At 34.7% G+C, this 25960-nt stretch overlaps 3 protein-coding genes across 4 annotated transcripts; 1 reads left to right on the forward strand and 2 right to left on the reverse strand.

Annotated features, from left to right (window-relative positions):
* Positions 1 to 499: 499 nt before the first annotated feature.
* LOC114245578 (uncharacterized) lies at positions 500 to 14209 on the forward strand. Of its 2 annotated transcripts, XM_028177799.2 has the most exons (8): positions 553 to 659; positions 5413 to 5493; positions 5888 to 6036; positions 8562 to 8806; positions 9911 to 10123; positions 11872 to 11959; positions 12523 to 12757; positions 13503 to 14209. In XM_028177799.2, the coding sequence occupies exons 1-8, from the start codon at positions 596 to 598 to the stop codon at positions 13844 to 13846; spliced, it is 1419 nt and encodes a 472-aa protein (XP_028033600.2). In that variant the 5' UTR covers positions 553 to 595; the 3' UTR covers positions 13847 to 14209. The 2 variants fall into 2 exon arrangements, with proteins under 2 accessions (XP_089593646.1, XP_028033600.2); XM_089737520.1 differs by lacking the exon at positions 5413 to 5493 and having other exon boundaries at positions 500 to 659.
* On the reverse strand, positions 14154 to 24624 carry Notum (palmitoleoyl-protein carboxylesterase notum). Its single transcript, XM_028177800.2, has 3 exons — positions 24156 to 24624; positions 21338 to 21441; positions 14154 to 15587 (listed from the first exon to the last, which is right to left on the reverse strand). Exons 1-3 carry the CDS (start codon positions 24219 to 24221, stop codon positions 14444 to 14446), a joined length of 1314 nt encoding a protein of 437 aa, XP_028033601.2. The 5' UTR covers positions 24222 to 24624; the 3' UTR covers positions 14154 to 14443.
* LOC149500161 (uncharacterized) lies at positions 19058 to 20211 on the reverse strand. Its single transcript, XM_089737521.1, has one exon. The coding sequence runs from the start codon at positions 20194 to 20196 to the stop codon at positions 19063 to 19065; it is 1134 nt and encodes a 377-aa protein (XP_089593647.1). The 5' UTR covers positions 20197 to 20211; the 3' UTR covers positions 19058 to 19062.
* Positions 24625 to 25960: the final 1336 nt, after the last annotated feature.

Below are 25960 nucleotides of genomic sequence, written 5' to 3' on the forward strand. Positions count from 1 at the left end.
GATTCTGCGAAGCATTGCTCTCGCTAGGGTCAGTGTTAGCATCACTCCGGTTTGAGCCCACCTGAGTTCACCTACTAGTTAAGGTTGCGCTGAAATAGCCTCTCAAGGCTATCAGCTTAGGTAGGAAAAAAAATATGTATCAATGTTATATTGTGACATTTCCTCAATACAAAAAAAAACTGCTAAATTTGTAATAGTGTATCTCAATAAGTACAAAGACATACATGTGTGTATACCTGTTCATTTAAAAATAATTATTTCATATGAAAAGGCCTAAAGAGATGATAGGTCTCATCCGGCATTTAGACCACTACACGTGCTGCAAACGTGTGTCTCAAACACGCGCGACCACTGTCATAACTACTCGTACTAGCATCACTTATTTAAACTGTGTAAGACCATTAAAACTCACCCATTGAAGGTTTAGTTTACGTAAACATTTTTATTCTCCTATCAAAACACCAGAGTATTAAGTCACTTATTGTTCGTCCACTTCGTATAATCGTGACGTTAGCGTTTACTAATTGGCGAAAGAGCGCCAAATCTGATCAAAATCTGATGGTACGGTTCAGTGGCGCGAAAACTACCGACTGAAATGGCCGCGTCGTTATACGTCGTGCTAGTGCTCGCCACGACAGCGCTAGGAGCGTCAATTGCGCGTGAGTTCCTTAAAAATAAATCTAGTACTAAATAATATTTAAACCTTAACGAAACAATATATATATATATTTTTTTTTTAACAAAGACGTAATTTTCTTGTATCAATTCGATCATTAACAACGAATTAAACATTCATTTTCTATTTATTATATTATATTTAGTAAAATTAAACACTCGTTTATTTCTCATCGAATCCGATGTGATTTTTCAGTCAATAAATTACCGTACAAAAACACAACGAATACAATAAAATTAAAGTACATTAAAAATGGAAAACTAACATTTTTGTTATTATTATTAAAAATATTATTTTAAAAATAAAATATTTTCGATTAACTTTATACCTATAATTAAATTCTGTAGATACGAATCTTTTGATCAAATCCAGATAGATATATCGTACGTATATACGTATTTTTAAGATTAAATCAGTTACACGAAGCTGGTAAACAGTTAACAATCTGTGATATTAATTTCAATAATTATTAGATAAAATCTTAATGTTACCGTCAAACAATAAAAAACCGCTAAACTTGATTAATCAATTCGAATATTGATTAAAAAATTTCCGTCAACCATTGCAATTAAGAAGGTACGCAAAAATGTATTATTCCAATCAACAATATTCAAGTTCTGCTTCTAATCTTGTACTGATCTAGTTTAGAAGATTTTTAATCTATATAATTTCAGTAATTTTTTTCTTTTCTTGAGCCCTACTCTCGCCTAAATTTTTTATTACATTTCATATTTACACATTTTCACTTTTTAATCCTAAGCAAAGTGGTATTTTTTTTTATATGGAAAATCACTTATCAGTAACAGACCATCTGGATCTGGAATGGGAGTAGTGAAGTGAATTAATACTAAATTAAAACCAGTGATATTCGTTGCGCTGTTACATAAATAGCGGGTCGTAACGCCACATAATCGCGCGAAATCACTGAGAAGACGAAGGCCGCCGCCTCCCATCTGAAGATCACACGAGCGGATTTTTTTATTGCTCGAATACGTGAACGAACTCACAACCTACCCGAGGTTAAGTTGTCACCGGAATATGAGGTTTAAGTAGCCATTGTATTCTGCAGTATAACAGCTGTCCCACCCCTCAAAATCGTAACGCGGTTTCGCAGCAAAAATACATATAAAGGCTCGTGGTACCTACCGGTGTAGGATAACAGCGTGCCTTATAACAACAAAAACTGAGTTTATTATAGTATTTATATACAGTCAAACCTGGGTAAGTGAGAACTGGATAAGTAAGAAAACTCTATAAGTGAGAGTAATAGCAAGGACCCGTCATTTTAAGCTCCCAAAACCTCTATTAGCGAGAAACAGAAACCTCTGTAAGAGAGAGTCGTTTTTTCCTCATAGACCTCCGTAAGTGAGACTGGTACCTATCTATACCTCTATAAGCGACAGCCGAGCTTTATTTATTTATTTATATTATTTAGGAGGAACAAATGACAAAACAAATTACAAATTTAACATCTGCTATTTTATGACTCATTTTTAACTTTCGTGGAACTTCTTATCATTGTTTTTGTATTGTTTTCTCGTGAATATTGAACCTATTCTATTTCGTGAAACTAAATAACGTTGTTATTTTATCGTATTCTTTTATCGCATTATTTTCGAATGGACACGTGTGTCTGTGTACCGTCCTGTTTGTCGGACTTACTCAGTTTATCGTTAATCAATTGCGAAGGAAAGTTCTGTTCTGCATCATGTAAAAACGGAAAATTAAAGTACTGTCATTAAAGTCATAAACTTAAAATAGTGAATGCATTTGAATGCGGAAAATCGCGAATCGAAATTCAGAGTGAGCATTAGCGAGAAACTCGGGTTAGTGAGAAACCTCTATAAGCGAGAATGAGATTGTGCTCCCTTGAACTCTCGCTTATCCAGGTTTGACTGTATTATAAAATTGAGATGTCAGCCTTATAGCTCGAGAGGGGTGCCGTCATTCCCTCTGAGGGATCGTGAGCTTGTCTGACCATCTGCAACAATAAATAAAGATATCAAAGCTAATAATACAACGGAAATCATTATACTTCTTATCGCATATCCTCAGTGAAGAATGTATGCAAAGAAAGAGCCGTATTTTTAACATATTCACTGCGGGTAAAAATCTTGAGCCCACTCGGAAAACGAAACAGTTTTGCTAACGTTCCTATCTACATACTATTACAATTGAGACTTCAATTACCGGGTTCGATTTGTAGACTAAGTCAGTATACTTGTAAAAGATATTCGATATTCGGGGTGTAATTATTATCACGTACGTGTTTGTGGTACCCATAACGTAGGAGAAATTCCGAACAGTATTTCTTGATTTTTAAAAGTGAACTCTGATATTTCCACGTTATAGCGTGTGTTCCGGTCCGTTAAAGCGGTTGAATTAATTAAATATTCGAAAAGAAATATAAAACTATACAATAAATTTAAAATGATATGAAGAATTATGCAAAATAAACAAAATAATTGAACGCTCTAGTAACTTTCAACGATAATCTTCAGTTACAGACACTTATATAACACAACAAGCAACTTGAAGCAAATTCAAAAACTATATACTATTTAATAATCAAACAATAATAAACGTGTTTCTTACTAGACACATTAGTAAAAAATAAATGAAATAACGGAATGTTTATGTATTATAACAAAATGGCTAATCAAAAAATTTACAAGCTGGTAGCGTTACAAGCATTGTATCTCAATTGCAAAAAGAAAGATTTGAATGTTTTTTTGTTTCAGCAATTTCACTTGTTTGAATGTGAACGTGTGTTCATTTGAGAATTTCTTATTACTTTGTATTTATCTGTTGCATGAAAATTGCAACCTTACCATGCTACATACACTCTTCAGCTTATTGATCAAACATAATATTATTGATAGAAAAAATATATCTGAAAAAACATTTTCAAACACGTTTTTGTGAGTGTACAGTTTTTGTAGAGATTGTATAAGGTGAACGACCACTTATCTATTATTCTAATAAGATTTTTAGCTTCTGGTAAACACAAATAAAAAACCGCTATGATTTTTCAACAAACTACGGCAACTGATAAGTTATTGTAAATTGAACGGTCTGAAATATATTACTTACTGGTACTTATATATCTTACTGGTGGTAGGACCTCTTGTGAGTCCGCACGGGTAGGTACCACCGCCCTGCCTATTTCTGCCGTGAAGCAGTAATGCGTTTCGGTTTGAAGGGTGGGGCAGCCGTTGTAATTATACTGAGACCTTAGAACTTATATCTCAAGGTGGGTGGTGCATTTACGTTGTAGATGGGCTCCAGTGACCACTTAGCACCAGGTGGGCTGTGAGCTCGTCCACCCATCTAAGCAATAAAAATTTATATATTATGTTCAATGATGATTATAGCACGTTTTATTTTAAACAAAATTCATTTTATATTCTAATTCTCTTCTTATTTTATATGATCGATTCTCGATCTTACATGTTAATACTCTGTTAAGGCCCAGCCTGTTAACCGTGAAACTACAGACATGCGGAATTGAAAAGTACGTGAGTAGTAAATGGTATGATTAACTTGCCGTTCGCACGTATTATGCAACCCAAGTCGCTTGTTGAAAACAAATATCGTTTGCGAACGCGTGCTGCAAGCGGCATATACAATTGAATATGAAATTTCGAAAAGGGCACATGTCGCATATTTTGTCAAATACGTTTTTTCCTATACATGTAGTTTTGAAGCTTACCTACACCCATTTTATAATAATTCCAGTAATTTTCAATGGCTAATTAACACTAAAATATATCTCAAAAGTTAATATTTTAAATTTTACACTGCTTTAGAAAATAATCAGTTTTTTTTCATTTCCTGAACATTTTACATTTTCAGAGATGTGCCCTTTTCGAAATTGCATATTCAATTTCATTTTGATTAAATTAAAGGCAACAAGATGAAAGTTACGTGATATTATAGCAACATTTACTCCTGTTGCAGCTATTGCGACAGCCTCCGCGGGATAACGCCTACAAAAAGGACGATTTTCTGCATAAACAGGCTTTATGCTAATCGGGTCTTTGTTGACCGAGTTTCATATAATATTATGCTAATGATGACGACAAAATAATTTGCATAACGTATACACGACGTATTTTTTGCCTCAGTTTGTGACGTGTTGTTATTAGAAAAGTAAAAGGCTGTATAGATTTTTCCTGTGCAATATGTGAAGCAGTTTAATATTTGACTCAACATAATGTATTGAAAAATACGATACCGATTTTGTTTGCAAGAAATCATCCAGTTGCGTTATGTTTATTAGAGTTCAGATGTTTATTATTGCAATAGACTCCTGTTTTGTCACAATGTTTATTAACGAAACTTCATACAGGGTGTGATTTTACGCCTAAACTTATTAAAGACGTAGGTCAGAGCTTTTTTTTTCCAAAACAAAGAATACCCATTCTTACGGATCGCTTAGAACCTCTGGGTCTGCGGAGTGACTTCGATTCCCTCTGTATTCTGTACCGTATGTTCCATGGGGAGAGTTCCTCCAAACGAGGCTTGTGAAGAGTATTAAACGGTAGGCAGCGGCTTGGCTCTGCCCCTGGCATTGCTGACGTCCATGAGCGACGGTAACCACTCACCATCAGGTGGGCCGTAAGCTCGTCTGCCTACAAGGCAATAAAAAAAAAACCTCTTATTTGTCATATTAAAATTATGAATACCAGTTTTACTATTGATCGAAGGTATCGACACCAATTTAATTATTTCAGTTTCACTCATACCATTGCGAGTACCCACGTCCGATACCCCGATAAAGTCCAGTCGCATCATAAGAACCCTGAAACGTGTATGTACGTAAAAAAAAATATTTTCAAACGCACCCGGTGGATGGTTGCACTTTGCAATAATTTGCACTATATTTGCCATTAAACACTCAAAATCATACACTAACTTATCAACGTGTTTATAAATTTTTTAAATTTAATTAAATTGTTAAAGTGAATCAATGGCTCTCATCGCAAAACCAATGCTTGGATAAACTCTGTACTCGTTGCTCACAAATGTATGCGTTTATTTCTATACGTAAAAATAACAACAATTCACCTTTAAGCAGACTATTCATCTATTAAATAAAATAACAAAGTGGAAAGGGAGATTGGGACACTAATATTATAAACTAAATTTATTAAATATCCGTTAAAATTTAATTTTTATTGATATTTATTTACGATTCCCTTATTGCAGCTTCAGAAACACAAGTCGTGGAAAAGTCATCATGTGGACGAGTTTGGGTGACAGTCCACTCTCCTGAGAAACGGTACTTGGGACAAACCTTGATTGATGTCTTGGAGCTTAATTGGGACTTCAGAGAATGCTCCACCATTCCTAGACAAGTAAGATAAAAATAAATGAAGGCTAACAATTATCATTCACTTAATTTGGTATACACTGTAGCGTGCAACACTCGGTCACACTCGGGCGTCATCGGACGCGATCGGGGTTCCCGAACGCGCAGGTGTCCCGTGACGTCACGCTACGAGATTCGCGCGCGACGATTTAAGTTGAATTTAAAAGCAATATTTTAGTTTTAATTTGTATCTTCTAGTGCCTAGTGTTGTTTACTTTACTTTTGGTTTATATTTTAATATTGTACCCATTATAGATATTGTTGAATTGGTGTATTTGACTTTTATATGTTCGGAGTAAAATATCCCGCGAATGCAAGGGACAAATAACAAACCACAATACCAATAAATTTTAACAAAAGTAAACTATAATTGCTGTCCGAATAAAACCTTCAGTTATTCGTGGCTCTCTACAATAATCTTTTGTGGTAAATAAATTGACAAGACCCTTCCATTCATTTGATTATGATTGAGTGAGTTCTTTCAGCAGCAATTGAAGATCGTCGGTCAAGATATTTATAACGCGATTCGTGTGGATGTCATTGCGACCGGTGTCCTGTTAGCCCCTCCGATCTTTGTTGATATGGGACATTACAATCACCTCAATTCTAAAAGTTATGCTAGTTTTAGTAAACTTTAATATCACTCAATATTGCGTTAATAATTAAACGTAGTTAGCATAAATTCAAAGTTTATACTAAAGTATTATTTACCGATTCAAAATACGATTATGCGAATCGATAAAAAATAATAAATATATCGTTCAATCATCGGACCGTAAGCAGCGCAATGCTTTAAAAAAGTGTTCATAGTGAGATTTACGAGTTTTTTGACAGGACGGAAAAAACAGGCTATAGAATAGTAAATACTAGAATAGAAAAACTTTATTTGCAATGAATGAAAAAATTTAGATATTTTAAAAAGAAATGAAAAGTTAACTAATAAATTAATTAAAAGTAAGCTTTACAAAAGCATAATTCTGGCCTTGCATGGATTGGGGCGATCCAGTTTCGGGGTCACCAGCTACCTCCATTGAATTTTACACAGAGACAACCGTTCAGATGGTCGACAATCTTGATCACGTGTATAGTTTCGAACCTAATCCCTTTAAGATGTTCATCCCCAAACAAGCTCTAAACAGTATTTTATACGATGACACTATCATGTGGTCAGTAAGCTCGAACGCTTGTGATGACAATAAAAAATAAGTAAATGACACGATTCTTTGTTGTCGAGGTCCGATAATTGCCGATAAATCTGTCTGGCTCTGTACGCGTGAAGTCTTTGTGTCGTTTACAAGTGAGAGTGCTACCGTGTGTATAACACTTGCATTATTAATTCGTTTTATATAACGGCGATGACTGGTATGACACGAATGTCCGGAACATTGTCGGGTAAAATAGATTCCAATGTACGATAAATGGGTCAATGATCGTTGATTGAAATAATGAACTTTTTTTAATTAATAAAAATAGATTTTATTGTAATGCTGTGTTTGTATAATTTTAAACAACAATCTAACAATGTAACATAAAGAATATAAATATATAATGTGATTGTTTAAATTTTTTTTTACAAGAGTTACTGTTGATTATAATGTCATCTAAAATTGCTTTATTAAATTTATTATAAAGAAAATTAGGTCAGAACTACGTATTCGTTTCCTAGCACTTGCGTAACTATAGTCTGGACGTGACGGTCCGACTAGCCACGGTCTATTCACATCGTCCATTGTGCACCATCGAATAGTTACGAAATCGAATAATAGTGGAAGTGCTTGCGTCCCATCTACAGACGGTCATTAAATAAATGATTGCGTGCGAAGCGTGTGTACTCAGGAAACCCATTGAATGATTACTTTTTTTAACTTACATTCGTCGACTAGATTCTTTTTTTTTTATTGCTAGATGGGTGGACGAGCTCACAGCCCACCTGGTGTTAAGTGGTTACTGGAGCCCATATAAATCTACGACGTAAATGCGCCACCCACCTTGAGATATAAGTTCTAAGGTCTCAAGTATAGTTACAACGGCTCCCCCACCCTTCAAACCGAAACGCACTACTGCTTCACGGCAGAAATAGGCAGGGCGTAGGTACCTACCCGCGCGGACTCACAAGAGGTCCTGCCACCAGTAATTACGCAAATTGTAATTTTGCGGGTTTCATCTTTATTACACGATGTTATTCCTTCACCGTGGAAGTCAATCGTGAACATTTGTCGAGTACGTATTTCATTAGAAAAATTGGTACCCGCCTGAGATTCGAACACCGGTGCATCGCTCAACACGAATGCACCGGACGTCTTATCCCTTAGGCCACGACGACTTCAAAACTTCAATTCTACGAATACCTTTTTTTTACCAAAATGTTTGATGTAATCCAGTAATGAATTTTAGTTATTTTATTGTATAACGATTTTCCAAACGAAACAAATGTTGTTTACAGCAGAAATAGGCAGGGTATTTGTCAAAGTGTCACGTAAATTATACACAACTTATTTCCTTAATTTCCAGATAGGTCTGTTCACCAATCGTCCCTTATCTTGGAACAATGCGATTGCAATTTTCGCCATCGGATCCGCAGATGGTCACATAATCACTAACGTGTCGCTAGGAGAGGGCACGTTACCAGCAGGATGGGATACGGGAGCTGGGCCCAAAGGGCCTATCTGCTTATGGCCCTGGGTTGGAGCTGGAGACAATAACATAGAAGCCTTTAATTGTTTGAAGATACAGCCTACTTGGATGGAAGACAATGCGTTAGTGAAAAGCTTCCTCCTTCCTCCTAGTGAAAATTCGGACGTGAAGCAGCCATGCTTTCTGATTTAGAGGGTGGTGCAGCTGCTATAAAATACAGCCGACACATTCTTAATTACATTGATGGTTAAATGAACTAAAGACCCACCTCAAGTTAAAAGGACTGGAGCCCATAGACTACCCCGTAAATGTCTTTACTAACCTTGACACATGAATCTCAAGACTTAATTGCCTATCTTGCACGGCTGCTTCGCGACAAAAATTGCCAGGATGATGCGGATTTAATTTTAATCCCGAAACTAGTTCCAACCTCAGGTCTCCTCGTTACGACGTCGATGGACTTTGGTAACTGTTTAATACCAGGCGAGTAAATTTATACACCGCGAAGTGAATGTTGCTTGAATCAGATCGGTTTTTTCCTCAAAACCGGTTCTGTTGCTGCACGACTTAAATATGCCAGGGTTGCATACCGATGTGGTCTAATAATATATCCTACCACCATACTACTTAAGATAGGAATTAGGCGGATAGGTTAGTTATGAATTTGTAGAGGCAGATGATAAGGGGTTGCAACAGTATGGCAGTTCAGAGAGCCGTAAGACTATTATCATTAAAAAGCCTCCTAAAAATTTTGTGAAGATCTGCGGATTTATGGTAGAGTAGCTTTTGCCCGTGACTCCGTCCGCGTGAAATAGTTACTTCGTCATAACGCTAAATTTTACCCTCCACTTCATTTACGTAGAAAATGAAAATATTTTTGAATTATAGAATGTTAAGGAGCTATTTAAACCCTTATTTTGAAACATTATTTAGTGGTGCTCCACTTGTATTGGTCTTACCGTGATGTTATATAGCCTATAGCCTTCCTCAATAAATGGGTTATCTAACACTGAAAGAATTTTTCAAATCGGACCAGTAGTTTCTGAGATTAGCGCGTTCAAACAAACAAACTCTTCAGCTTTATAATATAAGTATAGATAAGTATTAGTGGTAGCTAGCTCGAAATTGCTGGACTTCTATCTCAGAAGATTCCGATGCCTTATAAAATCATCTGATGGAAGATGATGATGATGAAGAAGATGGAGAAAATATTGTTGATATTCCAGAGATAAAATTAACAAACTTCGCATCGGTGAGCTAGCTCTGGCCGGCAGCCACAACGCGGGAGCGTGGCGCTTCGACACGGAACTCAGCAGCTTAGCCAGAGACAATTTCATTTTGTGCCAGGACCGCTCCATTTGGGCACAACTAGTCCACGGCATCAGATACTTAGATTTTAGGATTGGCTATTATGATTTTTACGACAAAGAGGAAGACAGGTGAGCCATTAAATCAATAAGTAAGCTATTTTAATTTAATTTCTAATTATTATTAAACATACAAATCTAAAAGGATTAAAATTTGATAAATTTTACAAAACACAGCGAACTTTCATTGAGTTTCAAGCTCGAATTAGCGTTAATGAAATCACCAGCAAAAAAATTGACAACTAAAAAGAGTTTTTTTTTTATTTTCTATAATGTCGTTCTAACATTATTTAATTACTAGCGGCCCGCTCCGGCTCCGCTCGGGTCTTTAATAAAAATTTCAACGAAGTTGTTTTATTTAAAAAAAATAAAAGAACGCTTATTGCGGCATAACTATAATAGCTAGACATATGCTGTCGCGACACTTTTTGTAAATAATAATGTGTTCTACAAAGTCGTAGTACCTACATTATTTTATTCTATCACCAATAGTTTTCGCAGGGCACGCGATGAAAAAAATCTTTTAGGTAATTTTTTTACACCTTGGGTTACATTATTGGAGTTTTAGTAAGGATCCCTATTTTTTTTTTCAAAAAAGAATATAGCCTATGTCACTCGGGAATAGTGTAGCTTCCAAACAGTGAAAGAATTTTTTAAATCGGTTAAGTAGTTTCGGAGCCTATTCAATACAAACAAACAAACAATTCTTTCCTCTTTATAATATTAGTATAGATTTATTCTACAATTTAATTGTACCAAACAACAATGAGCATAAGTGATATACACGGGATCTTGCTTCAACTAGGTTAACGGTTTTATTGAGACAAATCGTAGTTTGAAAATTTGTAATTTAAAAAATATCTAATATATAAAATTCTCGTGTCACAATGTTCGTTCCCATACTCCTCCGAAACCGCTTGACCGATTCTCATGAAGTTTTTTATGCATATTCAGTAAGCCTGAGAATCGGCTACTATCTATTTTTCATACCCCTAAGTGATTAGGGTTGTCCACCCCTAACATTTTTTTTTATTTGGACTTTTTTTTTTGTTATAATGAGGTATTATGTGGTTGAATGAGGTTTTGTTATTTTTATTATATATTCCCTCATCGTTCACAGCACTACATATCTCTTTCACTCATTTACCACATCCTTACACACTTACAATAAGTTAGTTTTTTTTTCTACACTAGAAATTCCCTAGAAATCTTATATGGCAAAACAATGTTTTCCGGGTCAGCTAGTATATGTATATATGCTTAAGTATAAACAGCTAAAATTGACTGACTTCATTTAATTAAATTAAAACAACACATATTTTAATACACTACTGTAATTTGATACCAAACGTGTAATATTGCATAATATGTATTATACACATATCGAGGGGTATCGCTCAATACGCAACATTTATCTTTGTAATTAAAAGAGTTTTTTATTTGATATTAGCATCAAAAGTTCAATGTTTTTAGCTGAACTTCAATTAAGTTGAAGTATATTCAAATAACCGAAGATTTTTTTGTTATGATATTTTTTCCAAATTTTAAACTTTTTTTGTTGCTTACATATGTAAATGAACTCGCAATCCACCTGGCTTCACGGCAGAAATAGGCAGGGTAGTGGTACCTACCCGCGCGGACTTACAAGAGGTCCTACCACCAGTAAAGTAAAATGGTTCTCCTCTAAATTTGCAAAAATATCGCTTAAGCCAAATAGCTTTTCACCTCTCGATATAGAATACGTACATAAAATTCGAAAAACTTTTGCAGAGATTTTTTGATTAATAAATTAATTAATTAATTTAAAACTATTTTTGTAGATATTGGCTCAATCATAACTTAGTAAGGGTTCGACCTCTAGTACCACTTTTGAGAGAAATCAGAGCGTTCTTGGACATCACCAATGAGGTGAGTTACAGTTTAATGTACCAATATAGTCAATTAGTTGTGAACTTAAGTTAACCAAAAAAACGGTTTTACATAGCTTCTGAGTTTCTTCATTGCCATGCTCATATTTGGACGGGAATATAATAAGAGCCACAAAACAGGAACAAAACGAGATTTACTGTAAAATCATATTAATACGCTTTTATTAGTTTCAGACGTATGTTAGTATGTTGGTATGTAACAGAATCTTTGAACATGATTTAGACCCACCTCAAAACGTCCGATTAACTCGAAATTTGGTATACTCATTAAGGACCGACGACAATTCAATATTAAAAAAAATATTGAAAAAATTAAAAATTCGACTAAAATATGAAAAATCAATAATAGTTTAAAAAAACTAACAAAATACGCTTTTATAGCAAATCCAACAAAAAAATAGAAAATAAATTTGTATTAAAAATAGTGTAAGAAAAAGTGATTTTATTGTAAAAAAAAAAGCTTTTTTTAACAATAAAATCACTATCACGTATTTTGTTAGTTTTTTTTTAAATTATTATATTATTTTTTTTTAATTATTTTAGCTGGTGTTCCTTGATGCCCATCACTTTCCAATCGGCTTCTACAATCCTGACGGAACACCGATCAGAGATGTACATCAAGGCTTGCTAAGAATTATACAAAGGGAGCTGGGACCGCACATAGCACCGGCCAATCGATTTGCCACCGGAGCCGGAAGCAGAGGTCCGACGGTACAGAGTCTGATTGATGCAAATCAAAGACTACACTTCAGTTACGTCGATAACATAATAGTTAATGGTATGCTTTCATCTGTTTTTTTATTTATTTCATAATTGTTAGTCAAGAGGAGATCCAGGTACATGGTAGGACCTCTTGTGAGTTCGCGCGGATAGGTACCACCGCCCTGCTTATTTCTGCCGTGAAGCAGTAATGCGTTTCGGTTTTAAGGGTGGGGCAGCCGTTGTAACTATACTGAGTGACGCACGTCGTAGATGTCTATGGGCTCCAGTAACCACTTAACACCAGGTGGGCTGTGAGCTCGACCTCCCACCTAAGCAATAAAAAATATATATATCAAATACGGCAAATAGTACATACATGAATGTGATCTACATACAAACAACGACTTTATGACTTTATATTTTACCACTTCAACGGATCAAATTGAAGAAAACGCAGAATAATAATCTTTATACCAAGAATGGTGGTTTATACTGGTGGTAGGACCTCTTGAGTCCGCGCGGGTAGGTACCACCACCTTGCCTGTTTCTGTCGTGAAGCAGTAATGCGTTTCGGTTTGAAGGCTGCCCCAGCCGTTGTAACTATACTGAGTTTACGTTGTAGATGTTCATGGGCTCCAGTAACCACTTAACACCAGGTGGGCTGTAAGCTTGTCCACTAATCTAAGCAATAAAAAAAGAAGTTTAATTACTCGATCTATCAAAAACAAACAGTACCCCTTAATTACGCCATCGCTGAATGAATTATAATTGTTTTTTTAAATCGACTTCACATTTAAAAGACAATCTTGTATTTATTTCAGAAAACAATTGGTTGTGGCCGAATCTGCCACATCTTTGGGCGAGAACTAACAATCCCACAGAGCTATTCTTATACTTAGACCAGGCGATTAGCGCGTCACCACAGCCGACGGCACGCTCGCCAATGCACTCAGCAATGGCCCAAACCACGCCTTCTGTTCTCGACATTCTATTGTTACGCGGCTCTCTGCGTATTAATGCTGATGGAGTTAATCGTAGGGTGACGGCCCGTCTCACATCACTCTGGCGACCAAACACGAACATTGTCTCCACAGATTTCTTCCTCGGCAACGACGTCATCGACGTATCCATAGCGATTAGCGTGGAGCGTGCTGAGCAGTTATGACGTCATCGAGCTCGTAATAAGATGGGAGGTCTGCATTTAAACAATAAAGTCCATATCACAGTACCTGTGCTACCTCCCAGAGTTCCGTAGCTCCCGCGCAAAACAGACCACTCAACTTTGCTCTGATTGGAATAACCGTCTTCACTCATACGATGAAGATTGACATAGTAATTTGAATCCGCAATTTTATAATGTTAGTACATGTGACCGGTGTCACATTAACGATTTTGAAGCGGAGCCAAATAGTTCGTTGATTTACTATTAAATTATTAACATTTGTATTTTAGCTCATAGTTCAAAACTAGTCTTGTACGCTGTAGTAAAAAATTTTATTGTACATAATTAAACATGGTGCCAAAGTGATATTGGTTTCTTTTTCTCTCTCACAAAATACAATTTCAAAATAAAAATATGAAACAAACCACACCACTAATCTTTACTTAAACAAATAAACATAATTATTTTACAATAATAAATATATATAGTTACATTAAAGCTTATGGTAAGTTTGAATTTCTTGTACTTGAACTCAGAATTAACGAGGTAGATTAAACGTGCTAAAGAGCACTAAATTGTCCGCACTAAAAACAAATCTCTTCACACGTGCGGTGCGAGGAGCGGAAACAACTCCGCATGACTCATTCTAGAGAAGGCGCCTGCGTCTAATCCCATAGCTGCCGCCGCTCCGTGTACATCCATCCCGAAGCTTTGCAAAAGCGTTGCCAACGCCACTTCTTCCCCGGTCCGAGGGTCGCGAAGTCGAGGACAGGAACCGTTACACTGAGGCCAAGAGCATATTTCAACAAGCCTCCGGGGGGCACAACCACCGCGAACATGTGTCTTTTTTGCTCGCCCCAAGCGGCGTTCCCAGCAGGCGAGCGCACGAGGTAGGGATATACCGGATACATTTATGGCGAGCCATTCCGGCCTTGCGAGGGCGCCGTGGGCGAGGCACGCAGGCGCATACACAGTCCGAACTGAATCGAGACTCGTTCGTAGAGCGACACCAGTTTTATGAACCATTTCCCACTGCGTTCTAGTTCGAGGTGCGCGAACACCTTCGGCGGCTAATTGTGCCGAATCAAACAGGTATTGGAACACGAACAACGGAGTCCGGATATGTGGGTACAGTCGATATCCAAAATAACACAGCCATGGTTCTTTAACATGTTTTCGCACACATGAATTTGGTGGAGTACCACGCCACAAAGAATGACCGAGACGCGCTATAGCGGCTGCAGGAACCCGTCGATCGCGCGCCGGTCGATCTAGGAACCAGCCGGAATCTGAGACAGCGGCGACTTTTATTCTTTTCGATCGTAAGGCACGTCTAGCTGCATCCACGTGTAGCATCACACCAGTCCCGCCCGCACTAGACCCAACGAACATAAGTCGACCAGACAGTCCTGCCCGCAAGAGATCCTCAAGCACTCCCTCCACAATTAATCTCCCGGTAAAAGAAAATCCTCCAACTGCATGCGTTGCGGTTCGTGTACCCGACCACATATCACTCGAACAGTACGGAAGAAGGACGTGGTTTGAGGCGTGCCACAGCGGGTTAGCAGTTCGTTCTGCAGACAGCAGCGCAGGTGCTCGACGAACTCTTGGCCAACGAGTGGAAGACATGAGCGCTGGTCGTCGCCGCCACCGTGCTCTGCATGACGCTGTATCCCAACAGTATCCACCGCCTTCAAGATATACCACCCAGTGTTCACTGTTAGAGCCACGGCGAAAATAATATCTGAAATATTTGTAATTATATTTGTGTTAAATTATATATATAAGATTATTAGGTATGTTGTTTTATTTATATGTATTATATGTTTATTAAAATAAAACTTCAATGTGTTGCTTGTTATTTCGGACAAAGAAACGACATTTAAAGTTTATTTATAATCTAGTTAGAAATTATTTTTCATAAAATTTTATACAATGACATAATATTTATCTGTCAAGGCTTCTCCACTTTACAGCACATGCGCGGACGTTCCGGCACATGTCGACAGCGCATGCGTGACATAATTAAAATTAAAGAAAGGAATAACTTTCTTTACATCTCCCCTCTTAAAGTAGAAAATTCACACAGAATTTTCTTTAAATTAATTCTTTTTCAATTTCCTCATCTTCATTTTCTTCTTTTACGACAGGAACTGGAATAAGTTTTGTGATATGAAATAGGTTTGATTCTGTTTTTTTATGACCTGTATCTATTCTATATATTGACTTTGAAATTTTGTTTATAATTTTAAAAGGTCCGATTTTCAGTTCATCCAATTTTTTTCTGTTAAGCTTGTTTCCATTTTCCACATACACCATATCTCCTACATTAAATTCATAGTATTTCCGATTTTTGTCGAATAGTGTTTTATTATAGTCATGAGATTTTATTGTATTCTCAAGTGCGATTTTTCGGTCATTAATCCAATCATTATTGGATTTTCCTTGCTTTAATTCATTTGGTACGACAGTAACATCCGTTCCATATAAAAGATAACTTGGTGGATAGCCAGTGACTGAGTGATTAGTATCATTATATTTATTTGCACATTCCTTAGCTATTGTGGTCCAAGCTCTTTTTTTTTTATTTTCATTTATTGTACATCTGATCTTATTTATTAATGTCTGATTTAGCCTTTCGTTCAGGCCATTAGAGAATGGTGCATTTACGGCTGTAAAGACTAACGTTATTTGTTTATCTTTTAGGAATTCCTTAAATTCTTTTGAATTAATTCCGGGGTATTGGTCCGTGAGAAGTATTCCAATATCTTCAGTTTCTGTTATATTTGTAATTAGTTTAATAAAATCATTAGCGTTCTGGGTTTTTGAAGTTAATATGAAAGCATATCTTGTAAAGTGATCCACTAACAGGTGTAGATATTTCTTTGACGATCTTGAGCTTCCAAAACCTCCAATGGTGTCTATAGAGATTATTTCAAATGGCTTTTTAGCTGGGCCTAGATGAGACATAAAACCAAATTTATCATGACTTCTTGATTTATTTTTAATACAAGTTTCACAGCTTCTACTAACTTTCTTAATATTGTTCATCAAATTTTTGGCCGTATAGTGTGGACTTATTGTCTTCTGCATTTGACCTATTCCGATGTGGCAGAAGTTTTTATGTACTTCTTTTAGGAGTTTGATACTAAATTCTTCTGAAATAATAATTTTTTCTCTTTTTCTGACCTTTCTTAAGTATACTTTGTTTTTTTCCATTAATTTATTTTTATTTCTTTGTATATCTTCATTTTTATTTTGATCTATTAAAATATCTTGTAATTTAACCAAGTTCACAACTTTTAACAGTTCATCTGTATTTTTGTCCGATTCTAATACTGGATTCCTGCTTAGACAATCTGCTTCCAAGTTTTTCTTTCCTGGAGCATATTTTATTTGAAACTCATATTGCGATAGATAATATGTTAAATCCCCTAACTCTTCGTCTGTTCTAGATTTCAAATTCATGTTTTCTAGTGGTTTGTGGTCTGAATAAACTGTGAATGATTTACCTATCAACCAGTATTGCCAGTATCTCACAGCTTCTTTGATAGCAAAGCATTCCAAGTATATTGCTTTTTTTTTCTTTTGAGATTCATTAAGCTTTTTAGAAAAATAAGCCACTGGTTTTTCTGTTCCATCAGTCTGTCTTTGTTTCAATATAGCTCCAATACCTTCTAAAGAAGCGTCTGTATATATAATTATTGGTAAATATGGATCAAAAATTTCAAGAATTGGTTGGGAGCATAGCAAGGTTTTTACAGTCTCAAATGCTTCTTGGCATTTATCAGACCAAATGAATTTTTGGTTTTTTTTTAGTAAATTATGTAACGGGTCTAATATTTTTGCACGGTTTGGTATAAACCCATGGTAAAAGTTAATTTTTCCTAAAAATTGTCTAATATTTTTCTGTGTTCTTGGAACAGGAAAATCCTTTATTGAAATCAAATTATCATTTACTGGTTTAATGCAATTTTTTTGAATTATATGACCCAAGTATTTTACTGAATCAGAAGCAAATGTGCATTTAGTAAATTTTAACCTGAAACCTTCTGTTTTGATTGCTTCAAAAAGTTGTGTAAGATGGTTAATGTGATCAGAAAAGGTTTTTGAAAATATAAGAATATCATCGATAAAATTAACTGTAAAATCCGTCAATTTATACTTTCTAAGTATATTATGAAGTATTCTTTGAAAAATGGCTGGAGACGTTTTTAATCCGAATGGTAAACAAGTCCACTGATAATGCCCATCTTGGGTTACGAATCCTGTCTTATTTTTGTCTTCAATTCGTAGAGGGATCGACCAAAATGCAGAATTAATGTCTAGCGTTGAAAAAAAATTGCAATTCCTGGTCTTTAAAATTAGATCTTCAATTAAGGGAAATGGTTGAGCTTGAGGTACTACTATTTTATTTAACTCTCTAAAATCTATACATAACCTAGATCTTTTATTTTCTTCTTTTTTAAATGCTAATGTTACAGGTGCAGCGAAAGGACTGTAGGATTCTTCTATCAGCTTATTATCTAGTAATTTTGCTATTTGTGTTTCTATCTCTTTTTTATCTTCTATAGTGCACCTGTAGGGCCTCTTGCTACAATATCTATCCATTACTAAGTCGATTCTCGCTTCATACCCGTTAACAGTACCAACATCGTATTTATCTTTCGCAAAAACTGATTTATATTTATCAACCAGTGTATTTATTTCCGATCTTTGATATCGATCAAGATGATTTAATTTAATTTTAAAATTTTCTTCTTTTACATGTTCATTAAAATTTATTTTGTGTTCTTTTGTCGAATTATTGCTATCTTTATTATTTATTTCAATGTTTGCCTTTTCATGAGTTGTATTTTCTTCTGTTTTATTATTTAGGTAAAATTTCTGTGTTATTTGTAGATCTTCATTTTGTATTAGTTTAAAATCTTTTATTAAGTCTAATCCAATCAGAAAATCATATTTGAAGTTTGGTTCATCAATTATGTATACATCAGCATTTTTTTCCAATTCAAAGATTTTTATTTTTAAGGTTGTCAAACCACTTGTTTTTTTAACACCATTAATTGTTACTAAATCTGCTTCATTCAAACTGTTTCCTTTTCCTTTTAACTTTAGTATTTTTGAATTAATTAGAGAAACATTTGAACCAGAATCATAAACCCCATATATTTCTAGTTTATCATTCAATAGTAGTTTGACATTAATTAATGGTGTTACTATTCGTTTTTTTGATTAGTTTCGTTTAACTCTGCTTCTATCACCGAATTGTTTACATGCTTAATGAAATTTTTCTTTAGTTTTTCATCTTCCTTGGCTCTAAACCAACACGTGGACTCAGGGTGATAACGAGAACCTTTATTCAACTTTTCACAAATCTTGCATACATATTTTTCTTCATTTCTATTATTAGTTCTCATATTTTCATTTTTCATTATAGGCATATAGCTTTTTTTATTTACCAAATGTTCATACTTACTCACTTCATTAAACAAATCCACTGTATCTTTTAATGTTTCTCTATTAATCCTATTTAGTATGAATTCTGGTAAACCAGCTGCTACTAGATCCACTAGTGTATCTGTGTCAATTGTTCTTCTCATATCCAATAACAGTTTTTCTTTTCTCATGGCGTAATCCAATAATGAACCATCCTTATATTTAAAGAATAGTGCGTATCTAACTGGGTTCCAGCCTTTGTTTGCAAAAGATTCACAGAATTTGTTTTTCCAAGTTGACCATTCCGAATTCATTGTCAATTTTATTACCATTGAACTATACCAGTCCACACAAGCCTTATCCATAAACAATCTAAGTATTTCAAATTTCTTTTCATCCTCTGTTACATCAAAGCGTTTACATTCACTCTCAAAAATATCAATCCATTGGTTAGCATTAGAATGTTTACTTGTAAATTTTTCAATTACAAACTTTTCTGCAATTTTTGTCAAGTTTTGTTCTTTAACTTCCTGTGTATTTTGTACAAATTTCTCAAACAATTTTTCCAGCGTACCGGTTTCTGTTTGATATGCAACAGAATTTTTTTCTTGGTTTATTTCTTCTAAATATTGATTCTCAAATTGTAAATTATCGTCTTCATCTATGTATATTTTATTGAGTTCATCTGTCATTGTAATCCAAACCCTTCTGACCTGGTATCGTTTTTTCAAACTATTTTTCACCTTATTGTAAGCGGCTGTTTTCAATATTTCCTTATGATAACTAATTGCTTGTAGCTCTTCAGGTATTGAATAGACTTTATTATCACTTGTGGTTATTGAGGTAAGCGAAAGAATATTTGATTTTCCATCACTTCCAGGCAATAGTGTAAATTCAAAACGTAGTTTATCCATCTTTGATTATAGTTTATAAACAAAAATGTCGTTTTATAAGATTATTAGGTATGTTGTTTTATTTATATGTATTATATGTTTATTAAAATAAAACTTCAATGTGTTGCTTGTTATTTCGGACAAAGAAACGACATTTAAAGTTTATTTATAATCTAGTTAGAAATTATTTTTCATAAAATTTTATACAATGACATAATATTTATCTGTCAAGGCTTCTCCACTTTACAGCACATGCGCGGACGTTCCGGCACATGTCGACAGCGCATGCGTGACATAATTAAAATTAAAGAAAGGAATAACTTTCTTTACATATATAACTAGCGACCCGCCCTCGCTTCGCTTCGGAAACATTAAAACACACATGAAACCAAAAAAAATAAATAAAAAAAAAATAAAAAAAGTAGCCTATGTTCATCAGGGACAATGTCGGCTTCTAATGGAAAAAGAATTTTTCAAATCGGTCCAGTAGTTTCGGAGCCTATTCGAAACAAACAAACAAACAAATCTTTCCTCTTTATAATATTAGTATAGATAGTATAGATATAGACGAGCGTTTCGGAACGATCCATATTAATATTATAATTATGAAAATAACTATTTCTGTCTGCTACGTGTTCGGGCTCAAGCCTCTAAGCCAATTTTGCGTAAATTAGATAAGTACCACTGGGGAAAAAATTACACTACCTTTCATCTTACTCTCTGACACGACATAAAGTGTAATTCACGCAGGTGAACCTGCAGTCAGAATGCTTATTCTAAATTTAATGGTAGCGGATACATCGTAGAAGACAAGATACTTGACAGATGCCTGAATCTTGCTAACGACGTCGTTAATAACGTCGTTATCCTCAAATAACTGGTTTACTGGCGGTAGGACATCTTTGGAGTCCTAACGGGTAGGTACCACCACCACGCTTATTTCTGCCGTGAAGCAGTAATGCATTTCGGTTTGAAGGGTGGGGTAGCCGTTGTAACTATATTGAGACCTTATAACTTATATCTCAAGGTGGATGGCACATTTACGTTGTAGATGTCTATGGGCTCCAGTAACCACTTCCAGGTGGGCTGTGAGCTCGTCCACCCATCTATGCAATAAAAAATATTTTTTTTTTTAAACATAATTAATGAATACTAGTCTTACCCTGTTGGAGAGCCGTCGTTGCAAGTTAGTGTGGTATTAGAGAGCCAGACTAGTTTCAAACTGTCGGGGGGCGCCGCACTCCCGCTGACCGAACTTAGAATAGCCTAAAACAGAAAATAAAACCTTAGAGAAATTGAATCAAAATGTGACAATTTTGCGTTACAGACCCCGGACCTTTAGTACGATTGGAAAATTTCTTGAATCGAATCTACAACATACTAAACTCTGTGGTTCTTTAATTTGCTTTAAAAAATAATAATTAAGTGATTGAACGTTTTAAACTAGATATTATAATTATTTTATGTAATTAAACTACATTCCGTTAGTCATAAACTCATTCATTTTAAAAACACATGACCCATCGCCGTAAATTAAATATTTAATTTCATAGTAATACATATACACGTGTATACTAAATTAATATTCGATAATCTTACACCACCAAACAAACAAGCTGGTCAAATCAGTGGATGCGTATGCAAAACCAGGCTCCCAACCGCAACAAAATACATATTATCTGTTATATACAATTTCAGTGTAACTGAAAACAAAGCATTTTGTTCTGTCCCGATCTTGAGATCTCGTTTATCAGACGCATGTAATACCGCTGAGCTACGAACATTATTATTTCGATGTTTCAAAGCGGTATCTTCATAATTCGGACAGAAAACTAGTTTTTAATACTTTGAACATAATTATTATTCATCAATGAATTTTTTATTATTTATTTATTTATTTAATTATTTCGTCTAATATTATCAAAGACACTTAAACTTCCGGTAAGATGCATTTCAAACTAATACCTAACTTATGAGCTTGTCGATTACTCGTGACTAGGTCAATAAGTAATGATACAACGATATGTGCTATACGCATTATCCATATCTCAACTTAAGTTACAAAATCTATTGGCTTAGTAAAAATTAAAAATACGTCACAGATTTGTCTCAGTCCTTGCTACACAAATGAGTTTATTATTACAAAAAAAAACTCGATATAAGTTTATTTTGAAAATAATACAAACAAAGAAATAAAATCAATAAATTTATGGTATCGTCGCCTGATGTTGAAATTCATTATGGATTTGCGAAACGTTTTGTATGTTTACTGAGACACGTATGATATTTATGGTTTATGAGACTTTTATTGTGAGTGCTGCTCTAATTGTAACAACTTTTATTAAATAATTATCATTCCTTCTTTCATAATTACACTCGATTACTCTGACATAATTTTTTGTAACTTATTTATATATATTTTTATAAACTAGCACAACAGAACACGTTTGCCAATCTTAAAAAAAAAATTAATTCTATAAATACTTCTCCGCATATCATTTCATTGACTTGTACCTGGTCTATTAAATGTTTTATCGTATATTTAAGCTATGCATACCCGTGTATTTATGTAAATATAAATTTAAGCAACTATTTGGTTACCCAAAACAAAGCATGAGATAAGATTGAAAAATATCTTAACACTATTGTTTTTAACCATTAACCTGGATCAACGAACAGCTGTACAATAAGTAAATAAAACCTAATTAGTAATTAACTTCAATCTATACAGCCAACACCGTTATCCCCAAAAAAATTCTTTTTGATTTTTAAATGTCATACTATGCGAAAACCGTTTGTTTGTTTATCAAATTAATGTAATTTTAATGTGATTTTATCTTCCGATAGACAGGACGTTGGTTATCTAGTAAATTGCTTTTTAATTGTTCAGTAATAACAATAAGATAATCTTTGACATGCCATAACATCCGGTGAAGGTTTCTACCACGGATAATTGAATCACTTCAATCATACGTAAATTTATTATTTCAAATAGGTTTTAATACGGATTTCAGTAAAGAGTTCACAGTAAACATACCTACCGCTTTTGTGAACTTTTTAGATTTAAACATTTTTATTCGCGTATTAACTGGGCAAAGTTTAAAACGTTTTCGCACATAGCAACAATATTTCACGTGGGTATTTTAATGAAACATGATTCGGAACTTAGTGTAGAGAGTCTAACTTACGTACTCACACGACATAACAAAGAATGTCTCAATATGGCAATTAGTATTAAAAAAGAAAAAATATAACAAAAGATAAATAATTTACATGTAACTCTATTTTAATCAAATCCTGTATATATTTATATTATTTTAATTAGAACTAGTTTTACGGTTTAATCACGCGTTTATTTTCATTTTACTATTTCGTTTCGAAGTACCTACCTCGATACTTTATAGTTTTCGTGGTCACGAACGACTTGTCGGGATATTAAAATTAAAATAACAACCGCAAGATTATGCTGTAAAAGTAGTTTTAATTATTTTAATTATATATATATATATATATATATATATATATATATATAATCGTTATTGTTTTAATTATTATTGTTATGAAATAAATATTTTAATTTTAATTAAATAGGTATAAGTATACGACTTGCGAAAATACCTATAAGAAGATTTTAATTTTTTTTAATTCATTTTAAAGCTCTTATAATGTCGAGAGACGACTTGACGATTAAATATTTATTACGAATTTAATTTCCTAGGGAAGCGAGGAATTAAACCACCGGAACTAAATAAATTAAATCGAAGCAAAAAGCTAAAATTTTTATTAAATTTTCTTTTATATTAAAATGTCCACTTCATAATATTTTTAACCTTTAAATAAAATAGCCCTAAGAAAAACTAAAAACATCTGTATCACATCACTTTCTTAAAACACACAAACACAATATATTTTTTTTACATTTAAGATGCCGTTTTTTAATTTAGAAAAAAATATGCGAAACAATTAAGAACAATGCGTACACAAATCGTCCATGTAATCCAGTTCCAGGTGTAGCGGCATTTAGCGCCGCGGCGTCGAGTTCTCATCGCTTCGGAGAGCGGAAAACAAGCGAACACGAGCGCGGAAATAGATCCAAAGCACACCCCATACTGGAAGGCGCGCGCGCACCACTGACTGAACGGTCGCCGGACCCGCCCCGCCTGCACGGTAGCGCTCCTGCTGTTTACAAAATAAAGCCTCTATTTAGAGCGAGGCGAGGGCGGAGGGCCCCACGCTTGTCGCGCAACTTCGGACCGAATAAAGGTGAGCGAGCAGCGGCTCGTTTGTGCGGCAGGCAGGGGCGAGACCGGCTCCGGCGGCAACATCAAACGCGCCGCAGATCAAAGGAGCCGCCGCGCGATCGGCATCCGTCATTATTATTATGCAAGCATTACGAGGCGCGCGTGACTCAGACGAGAGGGCCACGCGAGCGTCCCCCTCCCGCGCCGGCCTTGTCCGCGACTACCACCCTTCATCTGTCATCAACTTATTCGAACAAACAATCGCCCTAAGCATATACCGTTTACATCCCTAATTCTGCTTATTGCAAATCGCTCGATTTACCATTAACCGAAATATTTTTAAAGCTAAAATTAAAGTAACTTTATTGCTTTCATCCACTTCAAGGTTTGTTACTGAATAACAAAAAGTTTATATTAAAGAAGTTTTTCACAAGCGCTTCCAAACAGAGATAGCTACTTTAAAAACAAAAAAAATTATATTTATTTTAAGGCATCGATTCTAAATCTAATAATATGTATGTCTGAGCGACATAACGATTATGGCGTTTTAATATAAATAGCGACCCGCCCTCGCTTCGCTCCGGAAACATTAAAACACACATGAAACAAAAAAAATTAAATAAAAAAATAAATAAAAAAAGTAGCCTATGTTCATCAAGGACAATGTCAGCTTCTAATGGAAAAAGAATTTTTCAAATCGGTCCAGTAGTTTCGGAGCCTATTCGAAACAAACAAACAAACAAATCTTTCCTCTTTATAATATTATAGTATAGATTAATATTAATTAAACGTCATTAATATGTTGCCAATGAAATGACCACTCACAAGGTCTTTTCCCCTCTCTTCTTCTTCACCTACGTTTCTTTAATTTTATGATCATTATCTGTTGTATGATGCAACGAATAAGCTAACTACATGCAAAACAATAACTAGTAAAAGATGTTTATATAAAAGTTTCGAAACGTAAAAAAATTTTACTATAATTTGTTCTTATCGCAAAAAGCTCAGATTACCAAAAGCATAAATTAATATCATTGATACGTTCGTTTTTAAAATGTCAAGGCAATACTCGTAATACTAATTGATTAAGATAATTTCTCCTATTACGAACTACAACGGTTTTTTAATATGAACTAGCTGACTCGGCAGACTTCGTAGTGCCTCAATCGATAAATAAAAGACCTAAACTTTTGTATAAAATAAACTTAAAACAAACAAAAGGAATTTTCATATTTATCTACCTTTTAAACCTTCTCTGGACTTCAACAATTAATTCAAGACCAAAATTAGCCAAATCGGTCCAGCCGTTCTCAAGTTTTAACGAGACTAACGAACAGCAAAGCATTTTTATTTATATATATAGATAACATAACAAAAGTCAATTGTATATTTTTGTAATGAGGTAATTTCATACTTCTCCATCTAACGGCTTTCTGTAAGGTATTACTGCTAAGGTTGAAGTGGTCTGTTCAAGATTTTTATCTTATTATGCTGCTTTCCCAGAGCAAACCTACATACTTTCTTCTACTCTGCCCGATAAAGTT

Source organism: Bombyx mandarina, chromosome 23 (assembly GCF_030267445.1).
Source record: "Bombyx mandarina strain Sakado chromosome 23, ASM3026744v2".
NCBI lineage: Eukaryota > Metazoa > Arthropoda > Insecta > Lepidoptera > Bombycidae > Bombyx > Bombyx mandarina.